The 21,572-nt window shown below is 39.6% G+C and overlaps 1 protein-coding gene across 1 annotated transcript in view; it reads left to right on the forward strand.

Annotated features, from left to right (window-relative positions):
- FAM13C (family with sequence similarity 13 member C) overlaps positions 1 to 21,572 on the forward strand; it is a 135,661-nt gene that overhangs the window by 8,812 nt on the left and 105,277 nt on the right. Inside the window, exon 5 of the mRNA XM_067299788.1 lies at positions 2,991 to 3,134. Coding sequence (XP_067155889.1) covers positions 2,991 to 3,134 — 144 coding nt within the window. The remainder of the gene's footprint in view (positions 1 to 2,990; positions 3,135 to 21,572) is intronic.

The following is a 21,572-nucleotide window of genomic DNA, read 5'->3' on the forward strand; positions in this document are numbered from 1 at the left end:
ATAATTTTACTTTAGTTATCTTGGCAAACCACATCTTTCTGTTTTTTTTTTTTTTTTTTTTCTGCCAGCCTCCCTCCCTCATGCTGTTTTTCTCCCCAAGATACTAAATAAAGCTATTTTCATTGTTGTGTAGTTGCTCCTCCAGCGCATCCAAGATTGCTTTCCTTTTCGATTTTGACCCTGGCATCTGTTTATCTTTTGAGGCTTCAGTCTTAACATCTGCTTGATGCCACATTCCTGTTCTCACCTCCTTGTATGCAGGGGAACCAAAAAAGTAACTCGTAGGTCAGGTGTCAGACTGGCTACTGCCTAGACTTTCTTTGCTAAGCTCTACTCTTCTGCCACTTTCCACTGTTGATATCTTTCTGCTCATTCTCTGACATATTTATTTCTATTGCTGTTCATCCTTCTCTTGTCAGCTGTTTTGTGCCCCGCTGGTCTCTCCTTGCACTGGTACATTTAAGGTCTGAGGAGCATTTTATCAGAGATTGGACTGATACTACTTGAATTTCTTTGTGTACTTTGTTATGCCTCATCTTGGTAAATAGATTTCTGCTAATAATATCAGAAAGCAATTCTTGCATGAGTGCATAAGGATACTAGCCAACCAGCTGTTTGCTTCTGCTCACTTTGACTCATCCTTTCTGTAAATTTACAGACTTGCTGGCCTGAAGTTCATACACAAGCCAGCAGGAACCTTTGCAGATCTGAAAAAAGCCAAGGCATAAACTGTATGGATATTTTAGTTTGCACTTTATGGCAAAACAACTTTTTGAAAGTTCTCAATTCTCTCAAGGAAATCAATAGTTGATTCCTGTTGATCAAGTTTTAATTGTTATCCCTTGTAGTGAGTGTGACTTGCACTACAACTGATTTTTTTTTTTTTTTTTTTTTTTTTGGTGAAGTGCAGAACATACTTAATAGCTGTGCTCTTCCTAGCAACGTGTTCCTGGGTTCAGCAGTGTGTGAGTATGGTTCCCCTACTGTCAGTCTGACAATATAGCTATGCTACCTATCAGCAGAAGTATCTGAAGAGGCAGTAAGTGATTGTTTTACTAAATTAATTGGAAGTCATTATGGAATGTGGATGCATAGAAATGTATTTCCACAATTTGTATTATTGATGTGTTGTCACCCATGACTGTCTGAGGATGAGAAGACATTGATATTTGAAGCCAACTGGAGAGTCACGCCCCAGAGTATGGCTTTGATTTGTTTAAGTTGAATTGAGAACATGACTTTTTTTTTTAAATTTCCATTGTGATTGAGAACTGGGTGCCCAAGACATAGGCTGCGAGTAAAGGAAAGAGGGCCCCTCACAAGAAGGGAGAGAGCTGTTTATCCTCACAAACAATTGTGGAGCGCTCCTGGCCAGTAACGAGTTAACAGTATGTATACAAATGTATGCAAATACTTTATATATCTTACATATTATGTATACAAATATCTTAAGGGAGGGTGTCAAGAGGATGGGGCCAGACTATTTTTAGTGGTGCCCAGCGACAGGACAAGAGGCAACGGGCACAAACTGAAACACAGGAAGTTCCATCTGAACATGAGGAAAAACTTCTTTACTGTGAGGGTGACAGAGCACTGGAACAGGTTGCCCAGAGAGGCTGTGGAGTCTCCTTCTCTGGAGATATTCAAAACCCGCCTGGACGCGATCCTGTGCAACGTGCTCTAGGTGACCCTGCTTGAGCAGGGGGGTTGGACTAGATGATCTCCAGAGCTCCCTTCCAACCTCAGTGATTCTGTGATTCTGTGAACGGTAGGTAGAGGTGGATTAGGGAACCAATGTCTAAGTTAAGCTGAAAAAGAAGGCAGGGGACTAAAAAGATTGCTTGTATGGCTTGTAAGTTGAGGGTGTTAGTATTTGGGTAAGCTATAAATAATCTCTTAGGATTGCTTTATGCAGGAAAGGCTGTTGAGTAGTGAATCAGGACTTAGTGCATGCAGGCTTGCGTGTGTGTGTGGGTTTTTTTTTGAGGAACTTGAGTCTGTGTCCTTCTGAGAAAGAGGGATTCAAGAAGGAGAAATGACACAGTAGTTTGTCCTGTAAATCTTTCTAAGGCCATACCTGTTTATAACTCTACTTAAACCATCCTCATTCAAAAGGAACCCAAACTCAAATTCTTACAGAGACAACAGTAAGTTTACAAAAGAGAACATGAATGAAAGCACTTAAACAGGACCCAGTGTGAATATTTTTACTTTAAAATCACAAATGAATAATAAATGTACTGCCTGATTTGACAAACAGAAGAGTGGTGTGTGCATGTCTGCTTTAGTCTCTAGAGTTTATGAATTTCTTGTTTAAATATTAAAATTGTGCTGGGTGGAATCGAGTTGGTGCAGCATGGCTGAGGAAGCTGGATTAGTCGACAGCATTTATGTAAATGTCCTCCAAGCCTCCAAGTAGTTCATGAGGGGGAACATATAGTTCCTTCAAGAAATGAAATTACAATTCCACATAATGAATACCCTGACTTTAATTAAATGATTCCGACTTCAACTACTTGCATGTATAGTACAACTACTACTTAAAAACACACACGCATGCGCACGGACACACACACGCGCACACACAAAATATTAATGTGAGCATCTGGAAGTTCTAGTGCATGTGACTGTAGTCTGTGAAATTATAAATTATTACAGTGAAGCAGATTCTTACCAAGTGTTTTTTCCAGGCAATTTTGACAATAAGATATGATTCCAGTTGTTAAAGTTCACCCTTATAAGCTAAGCTGGAACTCTCTTCCACCCCCAGAACAATTTCTAAGCCACTGAGTGGCGGCAAGTTCCTGGGTTTTTTTATCCTCTTCATCCTTGATTTTTGTGAACTACATGGCTGAATTATTACTATTACTATTATTATGCAACTGGCTGCTTTGCTGAATTGTCAAGGGTACTGGAGGGCTCCCTGGGTGACTAATCACTTGCCTGTGACCTGAGAGCTGCTAAACTTAATTCACCTGCTCTTTCCTTAGGATCCCTGTGACTCCCTTGGCTTGTGAAGAACAGAAGCTTTACAATGGCTTCCTGCTGTATTTGCTTCAACACTATGAGATGCTTTTTGTTGACTTGAACCCTTGTTTCTCACTGAGACAAGCAGATGACCCTCAGGTAAGAAAGTTACATTAATTGATTCAGCAAGGAATTGAAAGTATTTCATTAGATTGTAACCTACAGATGGATATATAGTTACTTATACATAGAGTAATTAATGACTATAGCTTGTTGCCAGCAATGCAAGTATTGGTTGCATACCGAAGCTAGAAGGGAAACATGAGTGTTTAAATTTCTGATTTTGTAAAGAATGCAAGTGGAAAAGTGAAAGGTCAAGAATAAAATTCCAACTTTTTCCACTTGAAATATCTTTGTTTCATCGATGCCACTGGATTTTTCTTCAAGAAAAATACTCTGTGTGTGCATTTGTGTATGTTTGTTTGGCTCTATATGGGTGAAGGAGAAAACAAAAGCAGAAGGGTGAAATCCCTCTCACCTTTTCAGAAGTCAATGAGTATGTTTCAACCTCTCCTTGGGCATGTTCTTTTCTAAAACAACATTACTACTTTGATTCCTTGTTTGCCTTGTTTGTCATAAACCTCCTGGTGAAAGAAGGATGATAAATTAGCTGACAAGAAGTTGTTTATTGGAAAAAGGCTTGAGGGAAATGTAGTAGGAAAACCTGCAGTCTAATACTGCACCATGAAGTTACCACACATCCTTGCAGTTCAGGACTATTTCAATAGAAGCGTGCCAGATCAGGTGAAGGGTTGTGAGAGATTTGCACTGAATGTAACTCTAGGTCATGGTGCTTCTGTTTGTGACTCCTTACTTCCTCAGCTTCTCTCTCCAAATATCTCTGGTAAGGAAGGGCGGTGGACTTCTAATACAAAGTGACATTCAGTATTTATAGCATATCGTATGTCCCAAAACAGAGTATTGGGACTTTAATGCCTTGTGTCTTGCTCCTTGGAACGCCTCTTTTAAAATAATTTCTGTACGACCTTAGGTGCAGCAGACGGAATATGCCAGTACAAGGATGTTTCTGAAATATTCCTCCTATGTTACAGGATATGGCCCTAATCTAGAACTAGGGTCTTTTAATGGAAAAACAGTGTTGGAGTCCACAGCTCTAGCTCCCCTCACACTTCTCCCCCTGAAGGTGGCTGATGCCAGTACTGTCGTTGAGAATTCCTGCAGCCTGTACTCAAACGATCATCCAAGATCAAAATGTTATCTATCCCGTTATATCTACCCCTGCATATAAAACTAGGTAGAATAGGAAGCGTCAGCAGCTAAAGGAAATTGGAAGGAGTTAGAGAAGCGAGGAGCCCTGGCTCTCTATTGCAACGCCTTTGTTTTAGAAGCAACTTCACTCCCTGTAATTCTGCAAAATGTCACAGTCTGTCTGGGATGTGGGTGATGTGGGAAGGGATTCTGCTGAAAAGATCCTTTCAAGTTCTTTAATAAAACCCCAGACAAGGCATAGCCATGAGGCACTCTCCTGCTCTGAGGTAAGCTTAAGAAAGAAATCCCATCTGTGGGTGAGAAGGGAATTCAGTCTTCTGTGGTTGATCTAGTTTTTGTAATTTCTGGCTGGGGACCCAGCACATTGGATAGATATCCTTCATTTTTCATAATATAACAATTGCTCAAAGTCTGCTAAACTGGAAACATTAAAGTTAGGTTTACAAACTAAACATTAAAAGTGTATGCAGTGGTTCCAGCAAAGCAAGCAAAAAGTGAAATGGCAAACCTGGCATAGATCCCTTGTTGCTTCCTGGAAATGAAACTTGCTTTTATTGGCTGTTTCTCTTGAAATAACTTAAAGCAGTTACACTGATACTTGCATCCGGACTACTGCCTCATTACTGCCTTCTATGCTGCCCTAATTAGTAGAGCCTTAACAAATTAAAGCCATACCAATCTGGCAGGCATGCCATACAGCTAACATTTACTTTACCTTCAGTTCTGTGGTTTGTAGCCTGAGAAAGATAAAAGCCACTGTTCCTGGGCAGAGCTCTTAGTACGTCTTGAAGTGCCGAGGGTGTACAACAGTAACGGTTCCTATCATCCCATCTACTCTGCCTCTGCAGGCTGATTCAGGATGACTGTTTGGGAAAAAAATGCAAGTTTTTGAAAGCACCAATTCAGTAGTTCAGAACTATTATTCTGGGTTGGATAGCAAACTATTTACACCTGCCTCTTCCATCTAAAGGTAGTGGTTTAAAAGATATATCCAAGCTACTATGTGTTTTAGTTTGTCCTCTTTCCTGGTCACTGTATGTTGTACATTCTATTTTTTTCTTCTTAGTATATAGCTGGAATGCTGCAAAATCCTGACAGGTTTTTCTGATGTCTGCTAGCATTTAAAATGGTTCTGTAATCTTCTGTCCTAGTTCACAAGCTGTTCTAATACTGAACTGATTTTCCAGTTTGATTCAAATCATTCTTAAAAAAAGAAGTAGTTAGACAATTCTGTGTTTGTTTTGACCTGAGGCCTCTCTAGATAACGGTGTTCAACCTGAAACATATCACTAACTGTGATGGAAGTGTAGTGACTTTATCTATTTGAATTACAATTTTGTTGGGAAGGCTTTTGTGGTCTAGAGAGTTTTGACAATCTTGGGGTTTTAGTCTTTTTCAAAGAGGACGTGGGTGTTTCAGCACTAACCCAATTTTGTGAAAACATGTGGTGCCTCACTTTTATCTGAAGTTGCCATAAAAGAAGAGTTGTGGTCTCCCAGATAGACTGTCCTCAATTTGGAGGATGGCTAATGATTTAACTGGTGTTTACTAATCCCATGACAATGCTTGTGAAATTAGTTGAAACCTTTCAAAAAAAAAAAAAAAAAGCCCCCCCAAAATCACCCAGCAAACAGGGTCTCGTTATCCTGTAACTGAAATTTCCAGGTTAGATTAAAATGTCACGTCAAAGTCATTTTTCTTGGATAGGGGAACATTGTTCCATTCCTATTTGTGGCTATTAGCAATATTTACTTAGTTTAAATTGGTACAGATCTTGACTATTTTTTTTCATTTAAGTTCTTTGCTTAGCAAAGAGAAATTTTAGTTGGGTTTGCACATGAACATAGCAAATCCCATGTATCCCACATGAACTGCCAGGAGATTTGTCCATGCTTTGAAGGGACTGCTGTTATGTTATAGAAGGATTTCTTTATATTACTTCCTCTTCCACAAAAATGTGTTTTCCCTAACCTTTGTAAATTTAGCAAAAGCATGGACTCATTTAACATTAAGTTTTAATTTTGTGTTTGGGTAATACCCAAGCCAGAAGACTGGATAAAAAAATGCCCTACATCTAGGATCAAAGTAAGACCTGGATCTCCACAAAAGCTGTGGACAATAAATTGTAAGGATGTAATTTTTCTTCTGGAAAAAGTGCGGAGTATTTTATTGATTATAGCCATAAGGATGTGATAAAGTGCAGTGTAGCCTGGGCAAGTGTGACAGAAAGCAAGTGAACAAAGTGAATGTGCCTGCAGCGCTCACTACTGGTTCTGGGTCTCCGGTGCCAGAGCCTTTCCGCCCATAGGCGGGGGAATGGCCCGAGTGAGATGGTACCTCTGTGCCGTGCCTGTGGTCTGCAGCGGACCGTCCTTTGTATGGGAGGTCTGTGTCTCTGGAAGGAGGAGTGTGCCTGGTACCCAGTTTTGCCAAACAGCAGCATACAGAGGGACTGCTGCTACCTTAATGTTTGCCCCAGCATTGCTGGGGGGTTCTCCAGACTCGCTGTACAACTGCTCTGGGAGACTGCTGTTGGATTTTAACCCCTTTCTATGACTTAGTGGATTTTGCCACTCTCCCCTTTTCTATCTCTCCAACCTCCAATATCAAGTCTGGGGTTTCTCTGGCTGGCAAAGGCTGCCCTAGGAAAGAGCCTTGGCAGGAGGAGGTGTGCTGCGTGTGACACAAAGTGCACCATCAGCTGTGCTTTACTGTCACAGGTGGCTTGAGCATGGTAGAGGGTAGTTGGTCAGATTGAAATTGTGTTGGTCAAATTCAAATCCTGTGGTTCTGTAAAGGATGTACAAGAATAAAGCTGCAGTGATCACCCTAGCTGATTACACTGATCACTGTCTTCTGTCTGTCATTCAGTAGTGTCAGACAGGTATAAATGATGCAAAGCGTGTGAGAGGGGAAGGTCTTTGTAAAACTGGTCACCAGTGCATACCTTTCCTGACTTGGAAAAATGTTCATACAGACACCTGCCAAGGAATAATGGAGAGCTGTCTGGGTTACTTTTCAGACTGTGAATGCCTATTCTCAGTTTTGTTGTGAACAGAGCATCTGAAAAGCCCCTACCATAGTCAGGCTTGCAGAAGTTATATTGATTACAGATGAAGGAGTATTATGTGCAATTGGTGAAGGAGAGTAATACCTCATATGTTCAGAGCAGCAGCTGGTTGCTTGCTTTGCTTACTATGGTCAGCTACACTACCAGGAAGAGGATAATAATTAATCAGCTAGTACACACATTGGGATGACAAAAATTTCTGCTTTTAGAGGAGCTGTGTAGTCTTGCTCTGATGTGATAAAAATTTACCCCAACACCAAACCAAAGACTTGCAGCTCTCAGATTTTCATATGTCTCAAGTCTGCAACAGAGACTGAAGCTAGCAGAGTTTTCTTCCACTTGGTGTCAGCATTGTTCTCTGTCATTCCCAAGACGTATTTGCTTTGAATGTAACTCTTTAATATGTTTTAGTTCTGAGTACCTGCCTTAAAATTGGGTATTACATTTCTATTTTTGTAACATAGCAGAACGTCAGCCCGTTCCTTTCTCAGATAATTACTGATATCAGAGAAGCATGAAGGAAGGGTATGAATTCACCTCCAAACCATTATGAAATACAAGCCTTTTTTATTTTACGCTGGTGTCACCTTTCTTTCCTCCGCAAGATTATCAGTAACATCTCTTACCACTTTTGTATTCCTTTTCTTCGGTGTACACGAACAACTTGATTTATTTCATCAGGGCTTTTTGCCAGAACAACATCAGAGGAAATTCATCCCTTGAGAAATTAAAAGTATTTTTACTGAAGGGCTTGTGATATGTAAGCATCAAAATAATTCAGGTTTTTACTTGTCATTGGCTGTAATAACAGGAGAGAGAAGAAAGCCATTTCTTTTAGTAGTTCCTTAGTAGTTTTTCAGTTTATGCAAGGGTAGGGATGGGAATGGGAGAGGTTTACAGAAAAGCAGACAAGAAATGTAAAATAAAAATCAAACTTCAGAAAAATTCCACTGTCAGAAAAAGTCAAAAGAAGAAAATCCCCCCCCCCTTTTTTTTTTTAATTTAACTGTAGTCTTCATAGAAACTCAGGGCATCTGCTAGGTGGAGCTATGCAGCAGTGAATTTAATAGGTGTCTTCTGAATGCACACCTCCTTCTCAAGACCCCCCCCGATTCCTAGACTACTTCATTCCTCTTTAATGAGTTTATAAGGCCCATCCTAGCAAAGATGCAAACATGCTGAAGTGCTTACATAGGATTTTTTCTTCAGTAATTTAATTGTTCATTTATCCTATAAAACTAAAGGCTACAGAACTTGCACAGTATCAGCTGCCAGGAGAATATTATGAGCATTTGAGTGTAGCTGCCTGAAGAAAGGCATGGCTGAATCTTGAAAGCATGCTACCGTGTTATAGTCTAATGCAGATTCACTCTCTCCCAGCTTATTTGTTTTTTTCCTCTAGAGTCTGTTTTGACATGAAGCAAAGAAATTAAATAAAAAGGAAGTATGTGTTCATGAGGCAGCATTTCTGTTAAATAGTTTCCAGAGCTATCAAACTAAATACTGTGTACCTTTTTATTTTGCTGTGAAAAAAGGAAAAGGATGAAATATTCCTATAATAAAAATACAAATGCAGCAGAGTCAAAAACGTGAGAAACAAGAGGAAATGGATGGCAAAGATACATGCTACTCCTGTTCCCTAGGGTTCTTGGTTAGCCCAAATTGTCCTGATTCACTGATACATCTTTGTTTTCTTAAATGAAAAGATTTATGGAAAAAATAGGAAGGATTAACCAGAAAAAAAGCCTGTAAAAGTATTGTGGAAAAATTAACATGATGCTTCAGAAAGTTTTAGTAAGAACAAATAAACACAACACCTCCGTAGATGCTTTTTTCCTGTTGCATTTCTATTCAGTTCAAAGGCCATTTTTAATTTAAACAAACATTACTGCAGTTCAGCTTTGCACACGCGGGTTGGCCTGTGCTGTTGATCACACGGGCTCTGGAAGCTAAGAGTCTGTCAACAGCCTTAATTCTGGTCTTTGAATTTTTGCTGACCATCCTCTTTAAGTAGATGCTGCTGTATTCCCTAAAGACCGCAGATGAGCGTGCAGTGATTCTGGCTAGTAGGGAAATAACAGCTTGGGCCCTCGGCTGTTCTGCCAAGTGACTGGTTAGTTGCCTGTGTCTGGAGATGATCATGTTAAAGGACACTAATCTGGGCTGAATTTTTCCGTAAGCTGTTAGGAGGAGAGTGAGCAAGTCCAAGGGCTGCTGCCGCACGAGCCAGCCTCCATTTCAGTGTGCTGCTGGAAATAGGAGCAGGAGCTGCTGCTGTCACCAGGCTTCGCACAAGAGCAGCTGTGGGAGCTCAGCTTTCAGCTCTTTCGGGAAACCCTTGTGCCACCACTCCTGTGTGCGCAGGGAGCATGGCCTGCCCTGCAGAAAGGGGAGGAGGGGCGTGCCGATTGCTGAAGCCACCATCAGGAGCCAGGAGTTAAACCCGCACCCCTCCGTCTATCCCTCTGGTTGGCACCTGACACTAGGGATTTCCCAAGCAAAGGGGTGCTGGGATCTCTGCCTAGTGCGGGCGGGAGAGGGGCCTCGGTGCCGGGTCAGGGAATGGCTGATTGCCACGTAAACCTTGCAGGCAGGCATGCTGGATAAATAGGTGGGTGTTAGTAGAGGAAGACAGGAGATGACATCTGGTCCTAGTAGGAGTTCTTTATACATCCCAAACTCTGTAGCTTTAGGATTTTTTTTGTGCTTTATTTATATATATTTTGCCCCACCCAAAGCATTAAGCTGAATGGGACCTGATTAGAAAAAAATATATATATATTACTATTAAAAAGAAACTTTTTGATATATCAAAGTGTCTACGTGATGGTTTTGATATTTTCATAGAACTGCAGTGGAGAACAATTGAAGAAATTGTGATTGAGGACTCTTCCTCCTGTATTGTTTCACTTCTTAACCTTCTAATTCTGTTTTAAAATTCACTGGGAGTTATGTGAATAGCTTTGAGCTTCATGATCTTTTTCACCAATCAATACAGGAAGACCATGCAGCAATAATAAACACTGAGCTGAACTTAAATATATACTGTACATTGTCACTCAAATCCATACAGTACTTTTAAATATGCTTGTCTTTTGCATATTTTCACTAGCAAAATATAGCAAGAAATCTACTGCTCAGTTGTAAGGAATGATGGATGAACGGAATATTTCCTTGATTAAATATCTGATCTGCTGCTTTACTTTTCTTCCAGCTCTTGCTTTCATATCTTGAATGTTTAGTCTAAGCAAATTCCTACCTATTTTGCTAACCATTTATATTCCATGATGCTTTCCGTGCTTAACCAAAATGTCTTGGGCCACGGGGAGGGAACAAGATAAATCTGTGTTCAAAATTAATATTAAATGGGCTATAGAATGATATAGAAGAGCTGCATCTGTCTAATTACCCTTTGTAACCACTAAGCATGCTTCATGTTAGAAGCTTAAGCAGCTTGCAAGAAGTGCTGCTGGCAGACCAACGGGCTGCTGCGTTGTAGATAACAAGTGAGCTGAGCATGCTTTTCTTTTCACTTGCCCTTAGTAATTTGGATGTTACAAAGAAAACCAGTCTTTTCTTCTTGCAAGATTTAGAATAAAGATGCTTCTAGCAAATTTGTAATTGCAGGCAGACATGTCAGCTAAAAGAATATCCTTCTTGATCTGCCTCGAGTGTGAGTTATTAGCAGCAGAAAATGCTGTTTGTTTCTTTACTACCTTATCACCTGTATTCATATGGTAACAAATGCACTATGCTTTCTGACCAGGGAGAGCATAAACAGATGAAATGTAAATCCAGATTCATGTAATTGTCATTCTTTTTATAAAGTACACTTGTTTGTAATGTCTACAGCAAAAAGGAGAGGAGGTGAGATGAGTTATGCTTAAAACTCACAGATACATTGTTTCTAAAATGTGTGCTTAGAATTCTCCTAAGCAGTGATTTAAACAAACAAACAAACAAAAAAACCCCACCCCAATACTTTGCAAGGCTTTGCTCAGATTTCTGTTTTTAAGCCCTTTGCTAAGACTTGAGATACATATTTCTAATTTTTGTTGTTGCATTTTCCTCCAGTGTAGGCTGCTTTATTTAAAGAAAGGAGAGAAGTTCATACTGAGTCAAATTCAAAGAAAAAAAAATCAAAACCTTTTATATGCAGAAAAAGGGGATAGCATTTTTAATATTAAGCTGTCTCTCTTGAGAAGTTTGGCACTGCCATGGCCACTCTGTAGAAGGAAAAGAAACTCTTCAAAGTAGGATATGGTAACTTCAACTAAAGGACAGATCAGCTTTTAGGAATGCTGAGGGGAATGGTGGATCTCTTCAGTGCAGTTTCTTCTCACTTAATAAATTCTACAGTATGTAATGTTCCCTTCTTTGGAATCTTTAAATAGCATGGATTTCTTTTTTTAATCCAAGTTAACTTTAGAGTTGAAGGGCTGCTGCTGCCCCTGCATGGTCTTTGACTGTGACTTTTTAGTTAGTTGAAAGGGAGTAAAAAATTACTATTGGAAAATAAAAGAATAAAGTAATTCTGTGGTATCAACTGACAAATCACTTCAATGAAGAAGTTGCAAATGGTGTCCTAAGCTGACCCTGTTGCAGCTCATTTACTCAGAGTAGAATATTCATTCTGGAAAGTGCTACAATCCCTTTAGGTATTCTCCCTCTCTGTCTTTCCCAAGCTCTTCTCTTTTTAAAAAGTGACAATATATTTTATCCTTCTTTGAAGCTCTTGATATTACAAAGTAGGACAAACATTTGGTTTTAGAGAGATCTTTTTATGTCTGTTTCTTGTTCCTTGTTAAATTAAAGCCAATGGGTCAGAGGAGTGAAAATTTTCTCCTACGTCACACCTGATGAACTTTTAGTTCTTTGTCTAATACGATGTTAAAGCAAGGAGAAGTCACCTATCTATATATCAGGTATGGTACTGATAGAGGTGATGTAAATTGCTCCTCACAGAGAGGTACAGCAAGGTTTCTTCCATACCACCATACATCTCAGCCTGGTTCTGCAGAGGCAGCTCTTGTTGTAGACTTTTTTTCCTAAGCAGGAAAAATTCTGGGAAAATCCTGGAAAAATCATTGGAAAATCCTGGAAAATCAATGGGTCAGTGCCTGGATATGCCAGTAAAATGGTTATTCCTGTATCACCTCTACTTTGATTTGTGTAGGTGATGTGGTGGACCTCCCTGGATGAAGCCACTTTGACTCTGGAATGATCTTGTGAAGAAGAGAGTACTCTTCCTGAATCAGAATGCTTTCAAGGCATTTTGTAGGACAAAGTATTTTACTTATGACAGAGAAGATGATATGCTTTTTACAGACAATGCCAGCTTACTGTTTTCTGGCGCTCTGCACAGACAATAGGCAACCTTCTGCCCTAGTAAAAGCAAAGAGAATGTGCCCTTGTGGGTAGTGCTATGCCAGCCTCATTACTCTAGGTGGTGCTTGGATATTATCATGGGAAGCTTGGATTATCTTAGGTAAAGTGGAGCGTACATTTTGAATTACATAACAGTGATTTCTTGAAATTTTCACAGGTTATCTGCATTTTATCCTTAGGCAATGAGTCAACAAATGCCAACCAAAAGAGCTCTATGAAGCAAGTAAAACCAAATTAGTATATGGAGGCCTTGTTGCTGGATATTCAAGGAGAAAGTCTGTCTAGTAAAAGCTGCTAGAACTATAGATAGGAGCCGTTTATGGGTATTAAGCCTGTCAAGTGAGGGTTTGGGTTTTTTTTGTTTTGTTTTGCTCTGTTTAGCTAGTTGTAAGCACAAAGGGAAAGGAGGACCCTCGTCATTTTGAAGGAATAGATACTGAGGATCCAAATCAAATCCTAGATCAGACAAGGGCTTTTAGGTTAATCTCCCAAATAATAGGAAAATTCTTGGTTTGACACAACTGTGAATTCCATTGGTTTGCTGGTTTGCCTTTTAATATGAGTTGGTTTTGCTTTTAAAAACAAAAGGAATCTTTTTTGTTAGTGTTTTTTGCAAGCATCATCTTGTCCACTATTTATATATTCATTTTTCATTTCTGGACTGTGTTCATGATTTTTTTTCTTTCCAAATGTGCTCTTCGGTCACAGTTCAAAAAGCAGCCCCTCTTTCAAGGCTTCCACCCACCTGTCCTTTGGCATCTGATATTAGAAAGAAAAAAGCACGTACATTTGAGAGCTTATTACTAGAAGGAAATTGGTTTTTGAAAGACTAAGCAGTTACAGAAACAAAGCCCACCCAAACTTTTTGCATAAGCTTTAGAGGAAAAACAATGCAAACCCAGTGTTAATGCTGGTATATATGTTCTCTAATATCAGATTCAGAGAAAGATTAAAAAAAAAGCCTTTGTTTCGAAATCTTACTGATATGTATTGAGAGTAAGCCCATCTCAGTCAGTGAAATTATATTGGTCTTGATAGGAAGCTGGACTCATGACCTGTGCACTAACAAGCTGACAGTCTCCAAGGCAGACAAAAATCACACCCTGTGAATCTTTGTTTCATAGTAGAGCTTGGAGTGAGAAAGCAAGAGGATCATCATCTAACGGTCCATGGTTGAGACTTTATTGACCTGATGGAGAACATAAACTTCCCAGGAAGGGTGTGACTGGGGCTGGAGAGATTATTAGCAAGTGCTATAGAAGAAGGAACTAGAGTGTGAGGAGGAAGCTAATGGGACACAAGATAAATTTTCCTGTAAATGGTTTTAACTGAGATGTAGTTAAGTAATGCAGATTCTCGAAAGGATAATAATTTTTCCCTTGTACATAGAGTGGAAGGGGAGAAGGAAGAGGCTAGTGCAGCCTCATCTGAATATGAATGTATTGCTTCCTGATCCAGGTAGCTCCACTTGCTTTGTGCTCAGGCTAAGCTGGGTTGCCCCTGGGACTCTGCTTAAAAGCACGGGGGATAAGTCTGCGCAGCACCATCAGGTCTGGCATGGTGTGTTAGCTCAGGCTGTGAGTCCAGGAGCAGTTGCGTATCTCGACTTTCCCATAATGTATCTTTCCCATTTCACCAGCAGATGGAAAGTTGACTATTAATTCTGGGCAGAAAAAGACAGGTATTTCCGTCTAATGAATTCTGTGGAAGGCTATTGACACTTTGGACGCTTTGTATCAGCCCAAGAGGTTTGTGTTAGAATTACCTTGGAATATGTCTCTCGTACTTTAATTCACTGATGGGGTAGTGCTATTTTTCTTGTATTTTTCTGACATTCACAGATATTATGCAGGAAACTCAATGCTGTGCAAAGGTGCTGGTGCTAGAGCTAGCTCTGTGTTACTCAGCAGTCTGGGTAGAGTAGATTAGTTTGGACTGAGTATTTTGCTAATGTAACTGCTTCCAGTACCTGAGGTAGTGTTGTCATACCCACAGTTCAACAGGGTATAGAAGTTAGGGGAAGAATATGTTTTTTCCTGGATACATGTTCCTGAATGTCTTATGCATATATCATTTGTTTTTAAATGATCAAATAAAACAACTTCAGAGCAAATGGCTGCAGTGGAGAAGTGGTCAAGGTATCTCTTTCACGTAGACTTTTTTTGTATCTATAAGGTGCACAGGAATTTAAAAGGGGGACCATGGTCTCAGCTGAACCTTTGAATAAAAGCCCTTAAATGGCAGGAATAATATTGGATGAAGTTTCTTCAATATTGTCTTTCTTACTGAAGATAAAGGATTAAAAAAAAGGACTGGGATGCTTACAAAAATTCTTCTTTATCTTGCCCTCATCCTTCTCAAGACTTAAAACCTGATGTGAAGCATAATCCAGAAAAATGTGTCAAGAGGATTTGTTCATAAGCAAACAGTGCGTTGGCATCAGCAAACTCTTATTATGGCTGTCATGTTCCATATTTTAGAGCCTCACTCTAATCTTCCAGCAGCATTCAAGTTTTGTGTTTTCCATGTTTATTGAATTAATTTGAGAAGTTTGGATGATTCTGCTGATTGTGAAATTGTCAGAATTTTTTAATAGAATGTTTGTAAAGATTATTTTTACCCTAATTAATAACAAATATAACATCTGACTGCATTTCTATATTGTTTAAATGGAAAATGTGTTGCCTGTTTGGAAGCAGAGAAAATGGTAAATGAGAGCTATATTTATGTACTTATCTTGCCTTTAAGTTGATCTCCCGTTACTAGTCTTGAGCCTTTTAGGTTGCTATAGAAACTGCCACAGCCTCCAACTGTGCTTCCTCCAAGACTTAATTGCATTCTGAGTTTCATACACTCTCTATTAACTGCAGCCCTGGCAGACACAAGCACATTGCAGAATGAGTTGAATTAATGGTTCAATATGATGTATGCAATTTTTTTAATATTATGTTTCCATATCCCATTTCAAATTTTCCTTTACCAGCTGGTAAAGCTCTTCTCTAAAATGTAGTGATACCACAGGGAAGGATTCTCTCTTCTGCTGCTGCTGTATTTCATGCTTTCCAGCCTTCCATACCATCAGAGTAGCTGCAAGAGTTGTTAGACTTAAGGATTTATTTTTTCCTTAAAGGGGTCAAAGTATTCATGAAATATCATAGCTCCACTGAAGTCTTCCTGAGACTTCTCCTTCTCCTCTACCATTTTGAGACAACTGTGCAGGCGCTTCAGTAGCTCTGGTAAGCTTTTGCTGACTTGGTACTCTTTACCACACAATTTTTGCTTGCTCAGTGTGGGTTAAAGATAGGCAGTTTTCAGCCAGGCCTGTTTTTCAGGTGGAAAATACCAATTAATCAGAGTTGAAACTGATTATGGCTGTGTGCATCATTCAGTATGACTTTGGGAAATATTTACTATGCCCATGATGGAAAATCTCATCAAAGCCAGACTGAGATTCTCTCTCACTCAACTGGCACAACTAAATCTCAGAGATTTGTTTTCCTACTCAGTTTTCAGCGTGATGATGCTGTCAGTGCAAATGCACTGTTCTTATTGATGCTGTTCTGCATTCAATGGGAATGGACTAGATCTTAGCTGGTTAACACCACCTTCCACTGAATTCACTGTCTTTAAGATTAGAACTTTATAATAACAAAAGCAATGCCAGTCCAGGACTATTCTTACACAAAAGGAGGGAAGAAAATGCATCACAATAGGAGGAAGACAGCAAGCAGAATATGTATTTCCATCTCCTGTGAAGTCCTCTGTAGCATCTCTGCTTTGCTTGTGCTTAATGGGGAAAAGGACGGATATCCTCTTTGCTGTGTTGCTCTTAGACCTGGTATGTTTCTATACTTGGGTCAGCGCTGCCCCAAAGATCTATTTCTATTCTTGTTAGAGGCAAACTGGTGAAGTGACAAAGTCAGACTGATGCTGAGAACAGGGCAAAGCACAAATTTCACCAGCTTGTCACTTCAAAATGTTCAAGCCTAATAAGTCATGCTTTTAGGTACTGAACATTTGTAGACAGCTTTGAAAGTCACAATGGGTGTATTTAACTTCTCAAATACCCTTTAAAATTTGACCCTTTGTGCTAGTGTTATTCATGTGGGTCTTTTTTTCTTTTTGCCATTCTGAATATGTGCTGTGTTGCTTGAGTTATGTATCAATGGTCACTTATAAAAATATCTTTGTAATTTACGTCTTTCTGGCCTCAGCCTTGCTGCAAATATTCTTCAGTGAATTTGTGTGGAAATTTTTGTTCTTTTTGAACTCCTTCAACAAAAAAGATCAGTTGAGAAAGGAAGAAATTATGACAGTATTGTTGGAATTAATCTGAAAGGGTGTAGACAGCTCTGCAGCACTCATTCTCACTTTTTTTTCCTCATATACTTTTTCATTAGCTGCCTATTTTGCACCTCTTGCCACAAAGCAGTGAGCTTCCTGTCCAAGAAATTAAATTTCATCCACAGCATCTCAGCTTTCCTTTTTAGCTGCTGTGTGAGCTTGCATGTTAGGCAGAGCTGGATTTCTCTGCCAGCGCTGTGGCTCAAGTTTCAGCATGTTACATTTCTTGGATTACCCTGCAGAATGTCAGCATACATTCAGAAAATGTGTGTGATGGAGACCTTCCTCAGCCCTTCAAAAAACACCTAATCTGGGATGGGATTCATTTGGATTTCAGTGTAAAATAAGCATTGTTTGGTGGATTCTGTCATTCTTGAAAAGCCACATAGTTGCCATGTCTCCAAGTTGTCTGCCTGCATAAGCTATTTTCCAGGCAGTGATAACACTTCATTTACAGACAGCGCTGCTTGTGATGTCTCCGTAGGCATTAAGAATAAAGACCTTGCCTATCATCTGGACAGCAGAATGTGCGAGCGTGTGGAGGGCCTGACACTGGTTAAATACGGTTGCTGGGAATTTTAGTAGAGAGAAAAGACTCGTTACAAGTTTTAGATGTGCCAATAACAGGTTGTTCTACTGAACTGTTGAATGTATTGCAATAGTTTTTGTCACAAGTCATTTTTTATTATTTCTCCAGTTCACCTTATTTTTAGGCTGTTCCTATGGACAAATGGCATCTTCTGAGTATAGGTAGCTGGACGTTAAGGGCATCTCTGGGGCCACATGAACTCATGCAGTGGTGGTTAGGGAATGTAGCCCTTTGCCTCAAAGAGGGACTTACCGTTGTCCTTAGCATCTCCTGCCTTGCCAAAACCTGTCCTCAGGTACCTTCTGTTCGTCCTTCTTTCCCTTCCCCATCTTGTTGGAGAAAACTGACTCACAACCAGCTCTTGTACACTACCCAGAGTTGGGTGAAAAAGCAGGGATGTTTCTCCTTTGCAGCCCTTGTACTAGTCCCTCTTGTTTGTCAGACCAGCTGTACTGCTATTTGGGAGATGTTTGTGTTGGAAGCCCTGCTGTTTCTGGGAGCAGGGAAGATAAACCGTACAAGCTGCTGGCAGGCATCAGGGAGTGGGATTTGAGCCAGATTGCTTAATGGACAGTGGAAAGATTAAACCTTGCAATAGACTTTAAGCTTTGATTTCTCCTTCTTCCCTTGTTTCTCAGTATAATCAAAGAGAGGGTGGAGGGAAACTTGCCCATAAAGAGGATTTTGGATATGCAGGGGAACTAGTGAGATTGTTCATACAGATCTCAGAGAAATAACCCCACTGAAATAAGGAAGTTCACAAAGAGTGTGGTGGACAGGTGGGGATGGACCATTCAGCAGATCTGATCTTGAATTTGGTCTAGCTGTTTTGGTTGGTGCCTTGAATAGCCTCAGTGTCCTCTAGCACACACTGAACAAGTTGAAAGAGAACACTGCTAAAATGTAGGTGGAATGTAGGCACTACTAGGCAAAATTTTCAAAATTTATGAAATGGAGACCTAGTAATTATTTTAATGTGATTTCCATCTCTTTCTCCTCCTCCTTGTACCCCCCAAATCCATCCCCAGTGTAATTTCTACGTTCTGATCTTAACCCTACTCACTGCAATTGCCACTTAGCAGAAGGGTTTCACCCATATGTTAACTGCATGGGTCAATTTGAATATCCTTGCATGGGATGCAACAGAAATGAGCGTGGATGGACTCTATTAATATCTGTTCTTACGTAAACAGAATCCATCTTCTTTAGTTCTTCAGCTAACGAAACACTGTGGGAACAAGACAGCCCAAAGCTTGGGAATTACTCTGCAAGGAAGACTCTCAGTGTTTCTTGGCAAAAGCTGCTTTATGTGCTAGGCTTACTTGGTAAGAGCCAACAGTAACAAGGTTTTATTCTGGACAGAAGTTCAAATAAATAGACACTGAATGTTTCTGCCTGTCTTTGAACTTTGTACACAGAAATCCCAAAGGTTATTTCAAAGAAGGCTTAATTTTTGTCTTGTTAGAGCCAGATACTCAATTGTGGGGAGTCTAACGAAAGAAAAGAGGAGTTGGAGTCCCAGATGAACTTATGGAAAATTCTCTCATTTTTTTATTTACTTCCAAATATTCACAGAATGGAAATGTATTCTCAATTCTGTGCTGTCGATTTGCTTAACATCAAAAGGCAGAAGGTGACTGAGGTCACTTACTCAGCAATAATTGGATTTCTGGCATCTGTTGCTATTAAATTTTTATTTAAGTTGCCATAGGAGCAGCTGAATTGTGTCATAAATGATGCTACAAGTCAGATGTCATATACACGACGTTTGTGGGGTTGTTGGAGAAGACTGCAGTGGAGTCATTAAATGGCATTAGATTTACAACGTCATAACTTTTACGGTGTCCTTTAAAATTTTTCTTGCATGCTTGTATTGAATAAGCATATTAAATGAGAACTTGGATATCTCCAGTATTGTATAATGTGCAGGTGAGGCCCCACCCTCATATGTCCATCTATACAGTACTTCAAGGCTAAGAAAGCAGAGGATAGCGAACTTGTTCATTACATTAAAAAGTATATGTGTGATTTCCTGTTAGGGAAGCTACCTTAGAGCATTTGTTGTCTGGCTTCAGTATGCAAGGTCTTGATTTTTTTTTTTTCTTTGCATCAGTAATGTGTTCGTTTTCAGACTTCATTGCCAGCTTTTATAGAAGTGCGTGGCAGTCTTCTGTGCCCTGATGTGCATTGCTGAAGGAAAGTGGGGAGCTCTCTTCCCTAATGGCTGCTTAGCTGGGCTGAACACTGATAGCTCTGTGAATGTGGTATTAGCACCTTAGTTTCTGACTGTTAAAATAAAGCCAACGTAGATGCCATTTGGTGCTGTTGCTCTGACTCAGGACATGCTACCTACAAAGGCCTCTGCAGTTTCTTAAGACTGCCTCAGGCTGAATATTATTTCAGTATAAAGATAACATCATTAGAGATAAATACAGGGAGAAGATGAATGGTTCTGTTTATTTGTGGGTCGTTGTTGGGGGGTTTTCGCTAGACAATAAGATCCAGTTAAGAATAATTTCAGAATGTAATCTTGCATACTAAAAAGCTGCTGCAGATCCAACAGGAATTAATGTGAGAGAAGGTAGGAATCTTTCCCTTATATCTCTTTCTCCTTTGTGTATTATTCTTCTCCTCCCTTCATGAAATCCTATCTTCATCCTACTCTGTTTTTGGATTTTAATAAAAAGCTGAACTATGAGTTTCAAACGCAAGGGAAAAATGTGACCCGGTGTATCTTTGCAGCCTGCATGAAGCAGGAGCCTGTTTCTCTTGGCTTGTGCTTTCTGATTGCCAGTTCACAATGTATTGTTATGTTATCAGCAGAAATATTGATAGGAAACTAAGTAATCACTAGTTAATGCATTGACCTGCACAATTAGTCTTCAGATAAATCTGGATGACTACTAGAGCTTTTATATTGAGTACACATTGCAACCATTGATGTGTAACAAGGTGATCTGTTAAGACCTATATGCAAGTGCAACAATGAAAGAGATATCAATCTTCATAAATGCAATACAAAACTGAAGGAAATCTATACCATATGTGCAGCATTAGTGACAAAAATGAGCCATTCCCAAGTCCAAAATTAAATCTATAGCTCTATGTATGAAAAGGTTTTCCTAGATCCAAACATAATGAAATACATACCATATTTTGTTAGCTGCTCGGAATTGCACCTGGCCACCTGAAAAACATTTCTGTGGTCTTTGAAAAGAATTCTGAAAAGAGCCCAAAAAAGAACAAAGTAAGTATGAATAATAAAACAATTAAAAAGCAATAATCTTTAAAATAATTAAGAAAATAGTTAAATGAAGAAACAGTCTTGATTCTGTTTCCAAGGAATGTGTACTGTGTAAGGAAATAGAAGGTAATTATTTTAAGAACACCTGTGGTAAAATCATAAATTATAATCATTCAGATAAAACTTAATTAAAAGTGCATCTTTAATGTAGCAGTATGCTTTTCCCTACATGCTACCATCTGGGACCGACTGTCTTCTGCCCTCTCTGTTATTTAAATTAAATAGTAACAAATAGCTGAGAATGGAGTTCCAGTTTTCTCTTATCTGCCTCACAATCATATGAGTTCCAAGAGGTGGTGTTCAGAAGGGGGCAGTCTGCCCTGGTTACAGGAGAAGAATCAGTCTCATTCTTTAATGCTATTGAAACAAGTTACAAAAGTAACTGAAAGATTTGAATTTTATATGTCTATTGAAACCTGAGTTTGGCCATGCTCCCTTTTTGCTCCCATTTGCCACCACCAAGCAGCTCAAGTGTGCTGGGAAGTATCAGTATCCCTGCTGATGGCTGATCTGGTAAGATGACTTACTCTGTAAGAGCTCCTGGTCTAGCACCGCACTGAGAACAGCTACCAGATTGCCCAAGCTCTGCAGGATGTGCTGTTTGACAGTGGGCATAATGC

This window comes from Apteryx mantelli, chromosome 7 (genome assembly GCF_036417845.1).
Source record: "Apteryx mantelli isolate bAptMan1 chromosome 7, bAptMan1.hap1, whole genome shotgun sequence".
Lineage (NCBI taxonomy): Eukaryota > Metazoa > Chordata > Aves > Apterygiformes > Apterygidae > Apteryx > Apteryx mantelli.